Genomic DNA, 16,409 nt, shown 5'->3' on the forward strand with positions numbered 1-16,409 from the left:
AGAGCAGAGGCGAAGGGAAGCGGCTGTCTCTGGAGCCCGGAAGTCCCTGGAGGCTGAAACCTCGCCCCTCTCGCGTGATAGGGCGCGCTGGGCCACATGACCAAGGCGCTCTCGCCTCCGCACGTGTAGGGGCGCTGGGCCCCAAGATGGCTGCCAGGCCTCGAGGCCCGACTCCCATATGTCACTTCCGTACCGGCGAGAAAGGCGGGCCCCAGAGCCAATGGGGCCGCGGGGCGGGTCTTCCCCTTGACAGATGTCCAGGCGGTCCAATGGTGGCCGCGTGCCGGAGCTCCTGCGAGCTGACGTCACGCCGAGTCGCTGAACGCCGGCAGGCGGGGCCGAGGTGGCCAAGCCAATGCGATGGCTGGGGCGGGGTCGGGCGCTCTATAAGTTGTCGATAGGCGGGCACTCCGCCCTAGTTTCTAAGGATCATGTCTGCGAGTCAGGATTCCCGGTAAGAAACCCTTTTGCAAGAGGTCGAGGCTACTTACCCAGCCGCTCCCTCCCGAGGGCCCCGCGGGGGGAGCTGAGGCCCACCGCCCTGGGCACCCCTCCCCCCACCCGGGGTTGCGGGGCAGCCACGCCGGGAGGCCCGGTCCTGGGGAGCGAGTAGGCGCGGCCCGCCGGGAGGCCGGCGCCGAGCGCCAGGCGAGGCCGCGGCCGGGCGTGGGAGGCGGAGGCGGCCGCCGCCGCGTGTGGCCCGAGCCAGCGGGTCCGGGCGCCTCTCTGCCTGAGGGAGGGCTCGCGCGCGCTCGGGATTCCGGAGGGTTCCGACGGGACCACTCGCCGGAGCGGGGACGCCCGGGTCCTGCGAGCCGGGCGCGTCGTCGCGCGGAGCGATGGGTCGGGGCGGAAGAAGCCGGCCGTTCAGTGTGCTGGTTTTCTTGACGGCCAGGACCGAGCCTGACCCCGAGGAGCGGCCGCGTGAGGCACCGGGAGCCCACCCGGCGCCGGGCGGGCGGGTCCATTTTGCCGCACGAGCCGGGCAATTGGCAAACTGCGGATGGGCAGGTCCACTTTCCTTCGGGGGTGAGCGGCCTGAGGTATGGGAGGGCGACGCCATTTCGCGACGGGGGCGGGCGGGATGTGGATTGTGCCGTGGCGGGGGGCGGGGGGAGACGCCGCTGGGTGGTCGAGGGAGCGAGCACATGGCGGCCCGAGGGGCTCCCCTCCCCCAGCCCGCTTCGCTTCTCAGTGTTGTGCAATCTCCCCCTTCGCTAGCTCGGCTGGGGCTCATTGTGCGCGAGGCCGCCACCGCCCGCGGCCTCCCACATCCGGGCACCGCGAGGGGGGGAGACGGGCTGGAGGGGGTGGGGGAGGGCGCGGGCGGAGTGACGTGGGGGGAAGGGGATGTCCTACCCTCGCATCGGGGAGGTGCGGGGCGGGACTTCCGGCGCGCCGGGGCCGCGGTGGGAGGTGCGCGCGCTCGGACTCGGAGCGGCCCGGCCCCGGACACGTGGGCCCGGCCGCGGGGACCACCTCCGGTCCCCCGGAAGCGCCGACGCCGTTCCTTCCAGCCTCCGGGCCTTCGGGGGTTGGGTCGTCCCCTCGGTGGCGGGGCCAGGGGCCTGATTCGGTGGTAAATTGAGCACTGTGTCTCCTGGGGTCCAGGATGGGGTCGGGTCGGGGAGCGTGGGCTGATGGCATCGTGCGAGGCCGGTTGCTGGTAGGAAGAGCCTGGCCGTCGGGATTTCTGGCGTCTCAGTCGGCCTACTTCTGCTTTAAACCAACAGATCCAGAGACAATGGCCCCGATGGGATGGAGCCCGAAGGCGTCATCGAGGTGAGATGGCACTCCTGCGCCACTGTCTTTAGTCCCTGGGAAAGGCAGTGTCTCTAGCAGTGTCTCCTGGTTTCTGGAGAGCTGCTTGCCTAACTCCCAAGTAGATGACTTCGCCTACCCATCCTAAGTCCTTTCCAGTGATCTGTTCCAAATCGGTAGGTCCCTGAGCGTGTGTGAAACACGTCCTGTGTGTTGAGTCTCCTCTCTCCTATACTGTCCAGCCTCTCCTCTTACAAGTGGACCGGCCCCTTAGAGTGACTTCCCAGACCGCGTAGAGCCAACCAGCTTCCCAGGTGGGAGGAGAGGCTGTGGGCTCTGGAGCTTTGGTCGTTTGCTCCACTTCTGGGACGCCGCGTCGCCTCTTCTACCATTTGAATTGTTTTGTGCCCCACAGAGCAATTGGAACGAAATCGTTGACAGCTTTGACGACATGAACCTCTCCGAGTCCCTTCTCCGGGGCATCTATGCCTATGGTTTCGAGAAGCCTTCTGCCATCCAGCAGCGAGCCATTCTTCCTTGTATCAAGGGTAAGATCCGATCCCTCTGCCCCAGAATGAGTTCTGCACGGTCCCTGACCTGGGTGGAGTGGCACCTGGTCAGTGGTGCCAGCCTCCTATCAGTCTGGGGCAAAGCAATTCCTTGTTTATCCCAGCTTGGCTTTTGGTTTGTGCCGGTGCCCGGTTCATGCCCTGGACACATGGATGGCTGGTTGGATTTCAGTAAGGTGGTATTTTAGCCAGTTCTTCACTGCTATTGGTATTTTAGGTCAAAGGTCAATTCTGGGCAGTCCTAAATGAATGAATAATCTAACTTGGTTTCCAGATGTTCCCATTTGGGCACTAGGTTATGGCGCGGTAAAGTCTGGGAGGCACTAAGTGCTTGGCACTTAGCTCTTATCAACTGCTTGTTGATGGAGCAGAGCCTTGAACATCTCCTGATGGCAACACGTACGTACTCTCACGTCAAGTTTCTTCTACTCTGTTTAGGTTATGATGTGATCGCTCAAGCCCAGTCTGGGACTGGGAAAACAGCCACTTTTGCCATATCGATTCTGCAACAGATTGAATTGGATCTAAAGGCCACACAGGCCTTGGTCCTGGCGCCCACTAGAGAGCTGGCTCAGCAGGTGAGCGTGTGGCTTCCCTCCCCTGGAGGGTGCTCTGGGAAGGAGCATAATCAGAAAGTCCGAGGTGTGCTCCCTAAGGGCCACCACCTCAAGATCCGAAGCATCGGGGAAGAGAGATCTAAAGAAAATGAGCCAAGGACTGCTGGATCTCTGAAGGCTGGCTGGGGTTAATTATATGCCCTCTCCTAACGAACAATAAGCATCGTTTCCTCCGCCCATTTCCTGAGTCCAGGGAAAAGGCAGCTAGGTGGAGCCTGGCTGGCTGAGCAAGTTTGGTGGCTGTTGTGTGAACCAACCCCCTGGTGATGGGCAAAGAGACACCTCGGCGATGGTGCTGCTCTTATATCAGCCTGGGGCAGAGCAGACGCAGTCCTTTGTTCATCCTAGCTTGATGCCTGGGTTGGTGGCCAGAGCTGTTTCATGCCTGGGGCACATGAAATCCTAATGATAGACTTTTCTTGGGTCTTGGAGGAGAGAGAATGAGAAACGTTTGTTTCCTAGTTATTTTTAAACCCTCGGTGGGGAAGTAATGGTTTCTCTGCTAACTTGTAGATACAGGTGAAGTAAGTAAAGAAGTTCGGGAAGGATTCCTTAGGGCATTAATGGGCAGAACACACTTTTTTCAAGAGCGAACATGGCATCTAGCATCGATCGGTTCAGTGGCAGAAGGACGCAGGTAGAGGTCATTCTGTTCACTAAACTGGTCGCTTTGAGATCTAACGAGTGGGTCGCTCTTGGCTTTTAGAAAGGGCCGTTACTGTGAATCCTTGTATTCTTCGGGACCACACCAAGTTCAGATCCCGTGCCTGCCCCTTCTTGGCAGTGTGGTCTTAAATGAAGTCGTCTGCTTGTTTCTCGTCCGGGAAGTGAGTTTCACGGCGCACGTGTGATCTGCAGAGAATGACACGAGAAGCCTTTCCGGGGGGGGGTCTGGCACGGTTGTAGCTAATCTGCGGGTCCTTCTCTCTCTCTGGGTTCAGATACAGAAGGTGGTCATGGCGTTGGGAGATTACATGGGTGCCTCCTGCCATGCCTGCATCGGAGGGACCAATGTACGTGCCGAGGTGCAGAAGCTTCAGATGGAAGCACCCCATATCATTGTGGGGACCCCGGGACGTGTGTTCGACATGCTTAACCGGAGATACTTATGTGAGTGTCAGCTTTCTGCTTCCCCGTCTTCCCTGTCCTCACCTGACTACAACCTCGTCCCCTAGGCCGTCTGTTTTCGCCCGTGGAAGAGTTGCTCTGTGATGAACCCATGCGTGTCATCTGAGCCTGGCTTGGCTCCCCCGTCTTCTCAGCCCGGGGAGTGTTCTACTTCCCAGGCCTGTCGCCTGGCCTGGCACGGGGGTCGCAGGCAAAGGATCAGCCTTTGTATTCTGAGAGCAGACCTCTGGTCCGTTCTTTCTCTGGAGGTTGAAGCCTGACTTCATGGTTCTCTAGTTTTGTTACCTGTTGTTTTTCCTGTCGTAGCTCCCAAATACATCAAGATGTTTGTGCTGGATGAAGCTGACGAAATGTTAAGCCGCGGGTTCAAGGACCAGATCTATGACATATTCCAGAAGCTTAACAGTAACACCCAGGTGAGCAAGCCGTTAGAGACGGGGGGGGGGGGGGGGGGGATAGGACAGCGATGGCAAGTGCCAGAGAAACCATAGGAATTCCGGGTGTCTCGCTTCGGGCCTCTTTACACGCCGGCTTCTGTTTGAGGGGGCAGGCATCGTGGAGGAGCCCCTACCCCGAGGCTTCTCTCTTCCCTTAGGTGGTCTTGCTGTCTGCTACGATGCCTTCCGATGTGCTCGAGGTGACCAAGAAGTTCATGAGGGACCCCATTCGAATTCTGGTCAAGAAGGAGGAGTTGACCCTGGAGGGTATCCGCCAGTTCTACATCAATGTGGAACGAGAGGTGGGGCCCCGGGGCAGGGGGCGGGCCTGGTGGTGCGTCGTTGGTACAGCCCCTGACTGATCTCCCCGCCCCCGCCCTGCCCCGCCCCCCCTTCAGGAGTGGAAGCTGGACACACTGTGCGACTTGTACGAGACCCTGACCATCACGCAGGCAGTCATCTTCATCAACACCCGAAGGAAGGTCGATTGGCTCACTGAGAAGATGCACGCCCGAGACTTCACCGTGTCCGCGATGGTGAGTTCTCTCCACCTGGCTCCCGGCAGCGCGTGCGTCCGCGCCCTGCTCACCACTGGTCCTCAGGACGCACCCTCCATTTCCTGTTCCAGCACGGAGACATGGACCAAAAGGAGCGAGACGTTATCATGAGGGAGTTCCGCTCTGGCTCTAGCAGAGTATTGATCACCACTGACCTGCTGGTGAGTAGAGCAGACTCGGGAGAAGACTGGGAAGGAAGAAGGGAAAACCCAAGGTGATTCCCTCTCCAAGGGGCCTGCTCGTGCCCCTCTTCAGGAAAGTAGCAGCTTGGAACAGAACCTGGCAAGCCTCAGGCCGTTGGGGGAGGGGAGCTTTGTTTCCTTTGCCTGCCTTCGGCTGCCTACACTGCGCTCCAGTCCCTCCTGCACCGATACTGTGCTCCTCTCTTTTCCCTTGCTCGCCTCTCGTTCACACGCTGACCCATCCTCTCCTTTGCCCCAGGCCAGAGGCATTGACGTCCAGCAGGTTTCCTTAGTCATCAACTACGACCTTCCCACCAACAGGGAAAACTACATCCACAGGTAAGTGTGGCTCCGGAACGCGGCCTCCCCCCTCCCTGCGCTGTGGCTCCCCCCCGGCCCCCCTTCCCTTCATCCTACCTACCAAGGCGTCCTGTTTTCCACCAGAATTGGTCGCGGTGGACGATTTGGCCGTAAGGGTGTGGCTATCAACATGGTGACAGAAGAGGACAAGAGGACACTTCGAGACATCGAGACCTTCTACAACACCTCCATTGAGGAGATGCCCCTCAATGTTGCTGACCTCATCTGAGGGGCTGTCCTGCGCCCTGGCCCTACCCAGGCTTCAGTCCTTGGGGGGCTGAAGAGGAGCAGGAGGGGGGAGGGAAGGGAGCCAAGGGATGGACATCTTGTCATTTTTTTTCTTTTTTTTTTTTTTTCTTTGAATAAATGTCACTTTTTGAGGCAAAAGGAGGAACCGTGAACATTTTAGACACCCTTTTCTTTGGGGCAGATTCCTGCCCCAGGCGCCGTCTCTTCTCCCAAAAACACTAATCCATGACCGTAACCCACTCAGCCTCGAAACCCCAGAGGCTCTCCCCCACCCAGCTGCCCGCCTCTCAAGAGGATTCAAGGGGCTATAGTGTCACCCAACCTCATTTGCTGGACCAAATCTGGAGAACCCTTGAGCTAGGTGGCCCATGGGGTTGTCCCCAGGTGGGGGGAGCAGGGGAGAGAAAATGGTAGCCATTTTTACATTGTTTTGTATAGTATTTATTGATTCAGGAAACAAACAACAAAATTCTGAATAAAATGACTTGGAAACCGCCTGTTGGGCTTCTCATTTCTTGCCTCCCCTTCCCTCCCACCTGTTACTGGGTACATCTCTGGCTGGGTCCCCAGCTACTACCCTTCTAGATTTCCCTTGTGTAGCTGCTTCCCAACTATGACCGGGAAATGGTCACGATGACTGGGTAACATGACCGTCTGTACGTGGTCGGGTGCGGGCACCATCACAAGTGCCTCACATGTCTCCAAGAGGAAGTAACAGATGGAGGGAAGAGGGAGTAAACCGCCCCCCCCTTCCTCCTAGAGAACGGGGAGGGAAGAGGCCATCTCCCCCCCACCCTAACAGCTTGGAACCCCTCCCCCTCAGGGCTTTCCTAAAGCAGACAAGTGAGTCCCCATGGGACAGCTGCCCCCTAACTCCCTGTGGCTCATTCGTGCAGCCAGGGCCAATCCCCTAATTTGGTGACGACAGTTCAATGACTAAGTGGTGGCTGGGGCTGAGGTGCCTGAGTCAGGTTGGGGACAGGCACTGTCTCAGTTGCAGGAAGTCATAAGCTTAATTCCTCCTTTTCCAAAAGAGCGGAGGGAACAGGGTTGAGCAAGCAGCTGGGACTGACTGAACCTACCTGGACCGACTGGGTGAGGCTGTCCTGCCATGAGGCTGGTGGTGGTTTTCTCGGGGGCCTTGTTGGGGCTTCTAGTCGGTAAGGAGACAGGCCCAAAGGGGAGGGAACCTGGGGGGAGCGCGCCCCTGGGCCGCTAACCAGGCTGTTCCTCTGCCCAAAGCCCAGGGGACAGTGAATAGCTGTCCTCACAAAAAATCGGCCACTCTGCTGCCATCCTTCACGGTGACACCCACAGCTACAGAAAGCACAGCAAGGCCTGCGACCACCAGCCACAGAACCACCACCGCGGGCGCCACCAGCCACGAGCCCACAATGGCCACCCACCATACGGTCACCACCCCCAGTCACGGGAACGCCACGGTTCACCCGACGACAAACAACAGCACGGCCACCAGCCCGAGAGCCCCCACCAGTGCCCCCCACCCGGGACCCCCTCCACCCCCTCCAAGCCCGAGCCCAGGCTCCAAGGGCGCTGTAGGGGACTACACATGGACTAATGGCTCCCAGCCCTGCGTCCGGCTCCAAAGCCAGATCCAGATCGGAATTCTGTACCCGACCCAGGGCGGAGGAAAGGTAAAGCTCGGGGACCGTGGACATGAGGGGAAGCCAGTGAGGCCACAGGCCGTGGCTCAGAAGGAAGAGTGAAGGAGGGCGCAGGGTGGGGATGGAGGAGACCTCGGATGGCACGGCTGCGTTGTCCTACGAAACTGCTGAACTTCTGCAGGCCTGGGGCATCTCTGTGCTGAACCCCAACAAAACCAAGGCGCAGGGGGACTGTGAGGGTGCCCATACCCACCTGCTTCTCTCGTTCCCCTACGGACAGCTCAGCTTTGGATTCAAGCAGGTACTTCACCCTCAGCCCTCACCCTCCACGCGCCCTTTCCCTACCTGTCCCTCGCTGTGCTCCCGACCCCACGGACACGGACGCCACTCTCCCCAGCCACCCTGAGCCTTCCCGGTCCCCTTCCCAGGAGCCACAGCAGAGCGCTGTCTACCTGAGCTACGTGGCTCTGGAGTACAACGTGTCCCTCCCACAGGCGGCACGTGAGTGACCTCCCCTCCCGTCGTCCCTTGCACTGGCTGCCTGCGCTCCTGCAAGGGGGTGGGGGGCTGAGCCGAGGGGTGGGGACACGGACACAGAGCTGACCCTTCCTCACTCTTCCAGAGTGGACGTTCTCTGTTGAGAACTCATCCCTTCACGCTCTCCAAGCCCCCCTGGGCCAGAGCTTCAGCTGCGGGAACGCAAGCCTGTCTCTCTCCCCAGCACTGCGCCTTGACCTGCTACACCTGAGGCTCCAGGCTGCCCAGCTGCCCCCCTCAGGGGCCTTTGGGCCAAGTAAGACCTACTCCTTGCCTTACCCCCCGTGTCCCTGTCGGCCCTGCCCCACCCCAGGCCTCCCTGCTCCCACCCCGAACTTTCCTTCCTCTCTCAGGCTGCTCGTAACTATAGAGCACGTGTTCGTTCTCCAGAAGACTCTGTCCCCTTCTCCCCTTTTATCTACTGCTCAGAGTCAGCTAGGAGAGCTCCTCCCCAGTCCCCCTACTTCCCTACGAGCGCCACCTCCCCTCCACCCTCTTCCCACCTGTCCTCAGCACCGCTGCCACGCCTCCCTGCCCTCCCCTTCGGCCAGGTTTCCCTTGTCCGACTGACCAGTTCCTCCTGCTGCCCCTCGTCATTGGCCTGGTCTCCCTGGGCCTCCTCGCCCTGGTGCTCGCTACGTTCTGCATCGTCCGGAGACGCCCGCCCACCTACCAGCCCCTCTGAGCTCGAGGCCCAGGGGCTGCCTGCACTCCTCACCACTCAGCTGACTCAGAAACAAAGCGGCCTTCCTTCCCTCTCAGTCTTTGAGAACAAAAGTACAGATAATGCAACCTGGGGTGGGGGGGGGGGGGGGGTGGGACAAGAGGAAAGAGGTTTATTGAATGTGATGAGTTTCTCCTCCCCCGTCCCCAGAAAAATAAAACCTGCTCCAGCCTCTGTCCTTGCTTTCCCCCGTCCTTCTGGCTGGGATGAAAAGCCGTAAGTTTCTTGTCCCGCGCCTTACTGTGCCTTCTGCGGTTGAGTCTCAGGGAGCCAGACAGCTAGTGAGGGACCAAAACACTATGCGTGACCACATGTCCTCACGGGTTCGCACCCCCCCCCCCCCCCAGCCGCCACCGCAGCCAACCTGGCAGAGGCTGGTGGAGGGTCTGCCTCCACCCCTTCCTCCTCCTCTGGTTCCCCCACCCCTCCAATCCTGTTAGGCAAATACAGGTGAAGCAGATAGGAGATCACACCTGTGCCATTTCCTTTCCCAAGGCTCCTTAGCAACGGAATGCTCTGCCTTGCCCGTGCTCCTCTCTCACCTGCAAAGGGTTTCATCAGCTCTGGCAGCAGCGGGTACTCTGCCCTGCACGTGCAAGTCCCCTCTGTGCTCCTAGGAACAACCTGCCTCCAGCCTGAGCCACCCACCAAGCCGACCCTTTAGTCCTCCCAGTGGCGGTCTCCCTGGTGGGAGTGGGTGGCACCCCAGGACAGCCAGTGTCCAGAATCTAGAAAGGGCCTCCCGTACAGCCACGGCCTGCACCACGACTGAGGGTCACGGAGCAGTGGCTGGGGGGCAGGACACGACCGTTCCGGTCTCGTAGCAGGCGCGTCTCCCCAGCAGCCCCACCACCACCGCGTCCCCGACGTCCCGTGTGACCCTGCTGAGTATGGCCAAGAACGGCCGCTCGACAGCGTGGTGGCTGCGGCGGCGCCCGGCCGCCAGGGTGTGACGGCCAGGCCCACCTCCATCAGGAGGGCTGAGAGCTGGGGGTCCCAGCGCTGGGGGGCGGAGGGCATCGTTCCCACCCGGCGGTCCGAGGGCCCCTTTCCCAAGAGGGGCTGCTGGGCCCGCCGGCCCCGCTGCTGTTCACGCCCAGCACGCGGCGGGGCCGACGGGGTGGGAGAGAGCCCTCGGGCATGTGCCGAGCCTCGCGGGGCCTGGGCTCGCCGCCTCCTCTTCTGCTCCGCGGTCCCGGCCCAGCAGCTGCCCAAGCACCCAGCCTCGGAGGCCCGGGCGAACCGGGGGAGAGAGAGACACGGGCCCTGCGCGCAGCTTTGGCGCCGACCGTCCTGCTCCCGCCGGCGCCGTTCCTTCTGGAGACGCCGAGAGCACAGGAGACGAGGAGCCACGCCGCCCCCACCCAACGCCCTTTCGCAGACTCCCGCTCCTTCTCTCTCAACTTCGAACAAGGCGAGGTCTGCCGGGCGAAGACAAGATGGCGCCGCGCAGGAGGCGCCGAGAGGAGGCTAAATGTGGCCTCCGAATTGGAAGCGTAAACAAAGGCGCGAAAGATGGAACTGCGCAGGCGCACAGCCTTAGCACGCCGCAAAACTCGAACCGGGAGGGCGCGTCCAAAACGTGGTCTCTGGACGAGACCTATTTCACGCTGCAGAAAGTGGGGAGGAGTAAGAAAAAGCGGGGAACAGGGGGCGGTACAGCTTAGTCGCGGGGAGGTAGGGGGCGGAGTGTCCAGAGCGCGCATGCGCACCGTACGTCAATGGCGGCTAGGAGAGACTGGCGGAAGCTAGTTTTCCAACATGGCGGCCGAGGCGGACGGCCCGCTCAAACGAGTGCTGGCGCCGCTTCTCTTACCTGAGAAATGCTACGACCAAATTTTCGTCCAGTGGGACTTGCTTCACGGTGAGTTTAATTCGGCATCCTATCAAAGTTCTGCTCGAGCGCCCTCGGCCGTAAGCGGGGCGTGACTGCGGGTTAGGTGGCCGCGACTGCGGCCCCGCAGCGCTGGGCGGAAGTCACTCCAGACCGGGCCGGAAGTGCCTCGGTCTCCTTAGAGGGAGCTCGCCATATTTGGGCGGGAGGAAGGCGGAACCACTCCTTTGTGAGGCTTGCGCTTTAGCGATGGTCCCGGACCGAGGGACTCAAATTTTGCAAAACAAAGTTAAAATCTGACCAAATCGTTCCAGTCTTTAATAGGTCACTATTCTTTCAGGGGCCAAGTTACACTTGTTTCAAAGGCTCCTTCCACCCTCCGCTTCTGCTCTTGGTTTACTTTTGGAACAACCCGCCTTCTTACTCCGTCTGTCAGGCAGTTGCACACAAAGCCCACCTCAGACACCAGACCCTTTAGGAGGCCTTCCCAGTCTGTTCTGGTCAGTTCCTGGTCCGCCACCGCGCTCCTGGGACACGATTTGGTCGAAGTCATGACTCCCACTTGGCTAACCAAGCTCCTTGGGCGGGTAGAGCTTCCAGGATGGGAAGATGCGGGCCAGGGACAGAGGGTTCAGGCATGAGGGACAGGGAGACCTGTCTTCGGAATGGATCCTAGTTGTTCAGGAGAATAAAGGCTTGGAGGACTCTTGGGCATTGCTCAGCTTTTCAGTGAAGCAATGGAGACCTTGGAAGTCAGAAGACCAAGAAGTTTAGCTGTAATCGGCACGGTATAAGCTGTTTTGGAAAGTCACCTGCCTGACAGTGATAGGATATGAAGCAGGAAGGGCCATACAGCCCAGGGCTTCCTTGTGTGGGTAGGTCAGGGTCTAAAGGAGCAGCGACAAGCATAGGAGCATTAAAATCCTTTATTTACCGCTGGCCTGGGTGCCAGGGACCTCCTTCCATGTACCCCTTTTTCTCTTCTCAGTTCCCTGTCTCAAGATTCTCCTCAGCAAAGGCCTGGGTCTGGGCATTGTGGCTGGGTCTGTGCTGGGTATGTATCTTCTCTTCTCTTCCAGTTGTGGGGATGAGGGTGGAGGGCTGAGAGTCTGTGAACTGGGCGGGTCCCTTGACCAGAACCGGGGTTAACACGCTTCCCAGGCCGCTCTGTAGCTGTTGACTTGCACTCCCACGGGATGTCGTCTCCTCATCCCTGTCCTTCTCATCCTTTCTCTTAGTAAAACTGCCCCAGGTGTTCAAAATTCTGAGAGCCAAGAGTGCCGAAGGGTTGAGCCTTCAGTCCGTGATGTTAGAACTGGTGGCGTTGACAGGCACCATGGTCTACAGCATCACCAACAACTTCCCCTTCAGGTGAGGGGGGGGGGCTGCCTTTTACCCCCCAGGCAGAATGCTGACAACTCTAACGGGGCGTTGGGGAGAGGCAGAGGCAGGGGCAGGAAGCCTTAAGATTTCCTCCTGGAAATCTGGCCATTGTTTGTGGCCGTGATGAGAGGAGGTGAGCCTCCCAAGAATGCCCGGGATCTAGACTGAGTCAGTCGGGTGGGGGCTGTTTGGAAACCAGTAGGGCTGTGGAGGACAGGGAGCGATCAGAAGTGTGTCCCCAGATGGACGGGCCATGGAGGCTCTCCCTGCCTCTTTCCAGGCCCGCCTTTCTTCTTCCCAACTCTTGACTCCGCAGCTCTTGGGGTGAAGCCCTGTTCCTGACGCTCCAGACAGTCACCATCTGCTTCCTGGTCCTGCACTACAGAGGACAGACTGCGAAAGGTGCTGAGGATTTACCCGAGAGCAGAGTGTGGCTCTTGGGGGCCCTGCCGGGAACTCGCGCTTGGGGAAGGAAGCCAGAGCACTGGAGAGGTTGATCGGGACTCCTTATCTCCCCGACCCCCAGGTGTCACTTTCCTAGTGTGCTATGCACTGGTCCTGCTGGTCCTGCTGTCACCACTAACGCCCCTGTCCGTGGTCACCCTGCTCCAGGCCTCCAACGTGCCTGCTGTAGTAGGGGGGAGGGTGAGTACCGGGAGCAAGAGAAGGATATTGCACGGGGTGAGCATGGTAAGAGTTCAGATGACAGAACCGAGTCTCAATTTCCCCCCTAGCTGCTCCAGGCAGCCACTAACTACCGGAACGGGCACACAGGCCAGCTCTCCGCTGTCACGGTCTTTCTGCTCTTTGGGGGCTCCTTGGCCAGAATCTTCACCTCCGTTCAGGTGAGTGCACCTTCTGCCCTCTAGAGGGCACTAAAACCTGGTCTCCTGGCTCTCCAGGGAGGACTGCTCAAGTGACCTCGGCTGTCTCTCACCTAGGAGACCGGAGACCCCCTCATGGCTGGAACCTTCGTGGTCTCTTCCCTCTGCAACGGCCTCATTGCTTCCCAGCTCATCTATTACTGGAACGTCAAGGCCCCCATCAAGAAGAAAAAGCAGTAGGGATGAGCCGGCTACTGGAGTCCCCTCCACGTTTCCACCCACGCACCCACCCTCCCTCAGGGTCATTCTCATCCGAACCAGTCCGCTGGTGTGACTTCTGATCATTCATTCCACTGCAACTGTAAAATTCTGAGCCAGAGTTTTAGTGGGACTGCAGATCCTTAGAAGGGGTAGGGATTTCCAGGCTGACGTCTGGCAGTTACTGCCCGCTGTCCCGTGCATGTACTACCGGTTCATTTATTTTGGCTGAGATTCCTCCTACTTAGGTATTCTGGGGCCAAGGTCTGCCCTGTCCTCCCCATCTCCCTACTTCCCTGATGGCCTAGAGGACGGAGTCTGGCCAGTGGAAGGAACTAGGGGTTTGCGGCCGCCTCCCTCCCTGAACCTGGTTGGGACGGTCTCCAGGACCCCAGTGCTGGGTAGGGTGTGGGGAAGGGGGACGAGAATGACTCAGGCAGGGCCCCAGGGTGGGGTGAGGAGGTTCCTGCTCTGGCAGGTCCAGGCGGAAGGGAGTGGAGGCTGCTGGTTCCTGCTGCAGTGAAGGGGAACAGAATGGGGCAATAAAGACTCAGAGACCTGGTTTAATCATAAAAACTGTGTTCGTCCTAAAAAAAAAACCATGTGTTGTATTTTGGGGGCAGGGTAAGGGAACCGCAGCACAGGCTTCTGAACTGTGGGCCAACAGGGTTCTAAAGAAGGGTTTGCAGCCTGGGGTGGGAGATTCTGGGTAGAAAGGAGAGTAAAGCCGTTCCTGGGAAGTCCATGTTCATGAGAGTTAGAGGTGGGTCAGGGGCATGGGGGTCCCTGACAGGGGAGGGTTGTACGCAGTGGGGGAGCCTGGGGGTAGGTAGGGGCTGTAGTGGGGGAGCAGCTCACCCTGGAGCCTCGGGTTACTCTGAGGGAGGGAGCACGGCGACGAGGCCTCTGGTTTGCAGTGGGAAGAGCTGCAAAGAGAGAGACACTGGGGTTAGAGAGCGCGTTTCTGGGTTGGGAGGGGCCAGCAGGGCCCCCCAACTCTAGCCAACGGAGGCAGAACCTGTCACCCACGTACCCCTCTCCCTGGCTCTCCGGGCCCCACTGGGCACCGCGGGTTCAGAACCAGAGCCCAGGATGGCTTAAGAGCAGTGCAGCGGCCGTGTCGGGGCACGCTCCGGAGCCGGCTTGCGTGCTGCGCCTGTTTTCCTCTTTCGGGGCAGCAGGCCAGGAAGGGGCAGAGTTGGGCCTGGCCTCTCCTCGCCCCGCGGGCTGGGAGAGGAAGCCGGGTCACGGGAGGGCCAGAAGCGGGGAGGAAACGGGAAATTCAGGTAACTAGAACGTGATCACGTCCGGGGGAGGGGGTATGTCCTGCGGGGCTGCCCCTATCGGGCCAGGATGGAAACATCCTTCAGGGAAACCTGGGCCACCAGAGCGCTCGCGGCCCAGGCTTCACGGGGCACCGGGGGGTGTGTGTGTGGGGGGGTGTGCCCCCGGTCTCTCCTGGGAACGACCTCGGCACGGGGCGTGCTCGGGGCCCCTGCCCGTCCCTCACCGCGCGTCCCAGGCACTCACCCGTAACCGGCAGGCAGGTAAGCTGTCGAGTAGTTGGGCGGCTGGTACCCAAAGCCTCTGCTCCCCTGCGTGGTCGCGTACCCGGGACCCCAGACCGGCCCGCCGCCAGCCACGCCGCCGCCTCCCTGGCCGAAGTGGGGCGGCCCGGCGGCCGCGCTCTTGGTCTTGCGCCGAGGCCGGTACTTGTAGTCGGGGTAGTCGCGCAGGTGCCGCGCCCGGAGCCGCTTGGCCTCTTCCACGAAGGGCCGCTTCTCGTCCTCGCCCAGCAGCTTCCACTGCGCGCCCAGGCGCTTGGAGATCTCCGAGTTGTGCATCTTTGGGTTCTGCTGCGCCATCTGGCGGCGCTGCGCGGAGCTCCACACCATGAACGCGTTCATGGGTCGCTTCACCTTCTCCAGGGGAAGCCCCCCGGACACCACCGGGCTGCCGGCGCCTTCCCGCTCCTGGCAGCCCGAGGACGAGTTGGTAGGAGCAGCGGGAGCGGGCGGCTCCAAGCCCCAGGCCTGGTCGTGTGAAGAGCCGGGAAGCGCCATGGGGACCGGTGGGGTGCAGGGAAGGCTTTAGAAGGCGTCCTACACGCCCTCCCCTCCAAAGTGAAACGCTGATGCCCAGGACCGGTGTCCTGATGATGGAAGGGTCTCCCTAGTCTGGAGTCGTCCCAGAGAAACTCACGGCCTTAAGAAGTATACGTCGTCCCCAAGTTCAGAGTCTTTAGAATGGAGCGCCTGCTCCCAACCAATCAGGCACCCTCTGGAGAGCCAGGCGCTAAATCCGCTGCCCCGTACCCGCAGGGGAGGGGATGCCCTCTCCGGCCCTTGAAGCCGCGGGGTCCCGGACCCAGCCCGCTGCCCCGCGGTCGCGCTCCCGGTCCCTGGAGTCCTGGAGTCCTGGAGTCCCGCGGCGGGATCGCCGCAGCCCCTCTCACCTGGCCTCAGCGTCTGTGGCTGGCGGGTGGGCCAGGCCGGGAACAGCTTTTAACCAGACTCCTCCCCACTCCCTCCCAGCAGACCGCGCCTCCTTAAGGGCGCCAACGTTCCCCCTCCCTTAGGCAAACCCAGGTGTCCCGGCCCTCCCAGCCCCCAACGCTCCCCCTGGGGCACCACGCCCCCTCCCCACCCAAGACCCAGATGTAGAGCCTTCCGCCCCTGGTAGCTCTGATCCGCTTCCCCTCCCTTCTTGAGCTTTGGCAATTTAAAGTCAATTTTTTGGCACAATGGGATCAAGCACAGGAGAATCAAAAGCCCTCAGGGTCACAATTGAGCCTGGAGGAAGTTGGGAACATCCCACCCCCTACCCCAAACCCTTTTCTAGTGCCTACTGCTCCTCCAAACCCCTGACCTGGCCCTGGGGCAAGAAAGGCAGTCGGGAGGCAGGCCATTTTTGTTTCCTGAGTCATCCCAGCAGGTGCTCAAGTGATGATTCAGCCCCTTTCTCCAGGTGAGAAAACTTCAATCCTCCCAACTCCAGCCCCCAAACCGTGGTTTCTCCACTGCCTGTTGTATGTCCAAACCGGAGTCTGAAGGCAGGGAGCCAGGGACCCCAAGACAACCCACCCCCAGGACTGAGCAGTCAGCAGCGTGGATGCCAGAGAAAAAGCCTGCATCCAGAGCAGAGAACCAGCAGGAGCGAGAGCTGGCCACCTAAGTCGCAGAGGCTGTCGTGAGGGAGCCCTGCTCCCCATCCCGCCCCAGGCCCAGCCCAAGCCCCAGGCCTAAAGTAATCGGATTAAACAGCCGGCCTTGGCTCTCAGCAGAAACGGGCTGGAGCCCGAGCTCGGAGCAGCCCTACCTAGCCTGCGGTGACTCAGGGTGAAGGAGTGGCCCAGCTCTCCTAC

General features: G+C 60.5%; 4 protein-coding genes, 1 long non-coding RNA gene and 4 other non-coding genes across 10 annotated transcripts; 7 read left to right on the forward strand and 2 right to left on the reverse strand.

The window, feature by feature from the left end:
* The first annotated feature begins 383 nt into the window (after positions 1–383).
* On the forward strand, positions 384–6,357 carry EIF4A1 (eukaryotic translation initiation factor 4A1). The gene is made up of 11 exons (XM_058704152.1): positions 384–454; positions 1,734–1,782; positions 2,177–2,309; positions 2,769–2,908; positions 3,889–4,057; positions 4,382–4,491; positions 4,671–4,814; positions 4,911–5,048; positions 5,141–5,230; positions 5,511–5,590; positions 5,696–6,357. The coding sequence occupies exons 1-11, from the start codon at positions 432–434 to the stop codon at positions 5,838–5,840; spliced, it is 1,221 nt and encodes a 406-aa protein (XP_058560135.1). The 5' UTR covers positions 384–431; the 3' UTR covers positions 5,841–6,357.
* Positions 2,349–2,483, forward strand: LOC131498646 (small nucleolar RNA SNORA48). The gene has a single exon (XR_009255527.1). It is a non-coding gene; the product is annotated as a small nucleolar RNA SNORA48 (small nucleolar RNA).
* LOC131498647 (small nucleolar RNA SNORA48) lies at positions 3,204–3,345 on the forward strand. Its single transcript, XR_009255528.1, has one exon. It is a non-coding gene; the product is annotated as a small nucleolar RNA SNORA48 (small nucleolar RNA).
* Positions 4,151–4,295, forward strand: LOC131498656 (small nucleolar RNA SNORD10). The gene has a single exon (XR_009255536.1). It is a non-coding gene; the product is annotated as a small nucleolar RNA SNORD10 (small nucleolar RNA).
* Positions 5,277–5,417, forward strand: LOC131498627 (small nucleolar RNA SNORA67). The gene has a single exon (XR_009255509.1). It is a non-coding gene; the product is annotated as a small nucleolar RNA SNORA67 (small nucleolar RNA).
* Positions 6,358–6,486: 129 nt separating the features above from the next.
* CD68 (CD68 molecule) lies at positions 6,487–8,921 on the forward strand. The gene is made up of 6 exons (XM_058704154.1): positions 6,487–7,020; positions 7,103–7,515; positions 7,667–7,786; positions 7,914–7,986; positions 8,108–8,278; positions 8,574–8,921. Exons 1-6 carry the CDS (start codon positions 6,972–6,974, stop codon positions 8,705–8,707), a joined length of 960 nt encoding a protein of 319 aa, XP_058560137.1. The 5' UTR covers positions 6,487–6,971; the 3' UTR covers positions 8,708–8,921.
* On the reverse strand, positions 8,835–11,824 carry LOC131497675 (uncharacterized). Of its 2 annotated transcripts, none has more exons than XR_009255076.1 (2): positions 10,563–11,824; positions 8,835–9,024 (listed from the first exon to the last, which is right to left on the reverse strand). It is a non-coding gene; the product is annotated as an uncharacterized LOC131497675 (long non-coding RNA). The 2 variants fall into 2 exon arrangements; XR_009255077.1 differs by lacking the exon at positions 10,563–11,824 and adding an exon at positions 9,220–9,565.
* Positions 10,454–13,621, forward strand: MPDU1 (mannose-P-dolichol utilization defect 1). The gene is made up of 7 exons (XM_058704165.1): positions 10,454–10,610; positions 11,569–11,634; positions 11,819–11,951; positions 12,280–12,365; positions 12,490–12,608; positions 12,698–12,808; positions 12,905–13,621. The coding sequence occupies exons 1-7, from the start codon at positions 10,508–10,510 to the stop codon at positions 13,025–13,027; spliced, it is 741 nt and encodes a 246-aa protein (XP_058560148.1). The 5' UTR covers positions 10,454–10,507; the 3' UTR covers positions 13,028–13,621.
* Positions 13,608–15,504, reverse strand: SOX15 (SRY-box transcription factor 15). Its single transcript, XM_058704166.1, has 2 exons — positions 14,576–15,504; positions 13,608–13,971 (listed from the first exon to the last, which is right to left on the reverse strand). Exons 1-2 carry the CDS (start codon positions 15,106–15,108, stop codon positions 13,803–13,805), a joined length of 702 nt encoding a protein of 233 aa, XP_058560149.1. The 5' UTR covers positions 15,109–15,504; the 3' UTR covers positions 13,608–13,802.
* Between the last annotated feature and the right edge of the window lie 905 nt (positions 15,505–16,409).

Source organism: Neofelis nebulosa, chromosome 16 (genome assembly GCF_028018385.1).
Source record: "Neofelis nebulosa isolate mNeoNeb1 chromosome 16, mNeoNeb1.pri, whole genome shotgun sequence".
In the NCBI taxonomy this organism is placed as follows: Eukaryota; Metazoa; Chordata; class Mammalia; order Carnivora; family Felidae; genus Neofelis; species Neofelis nebulosa.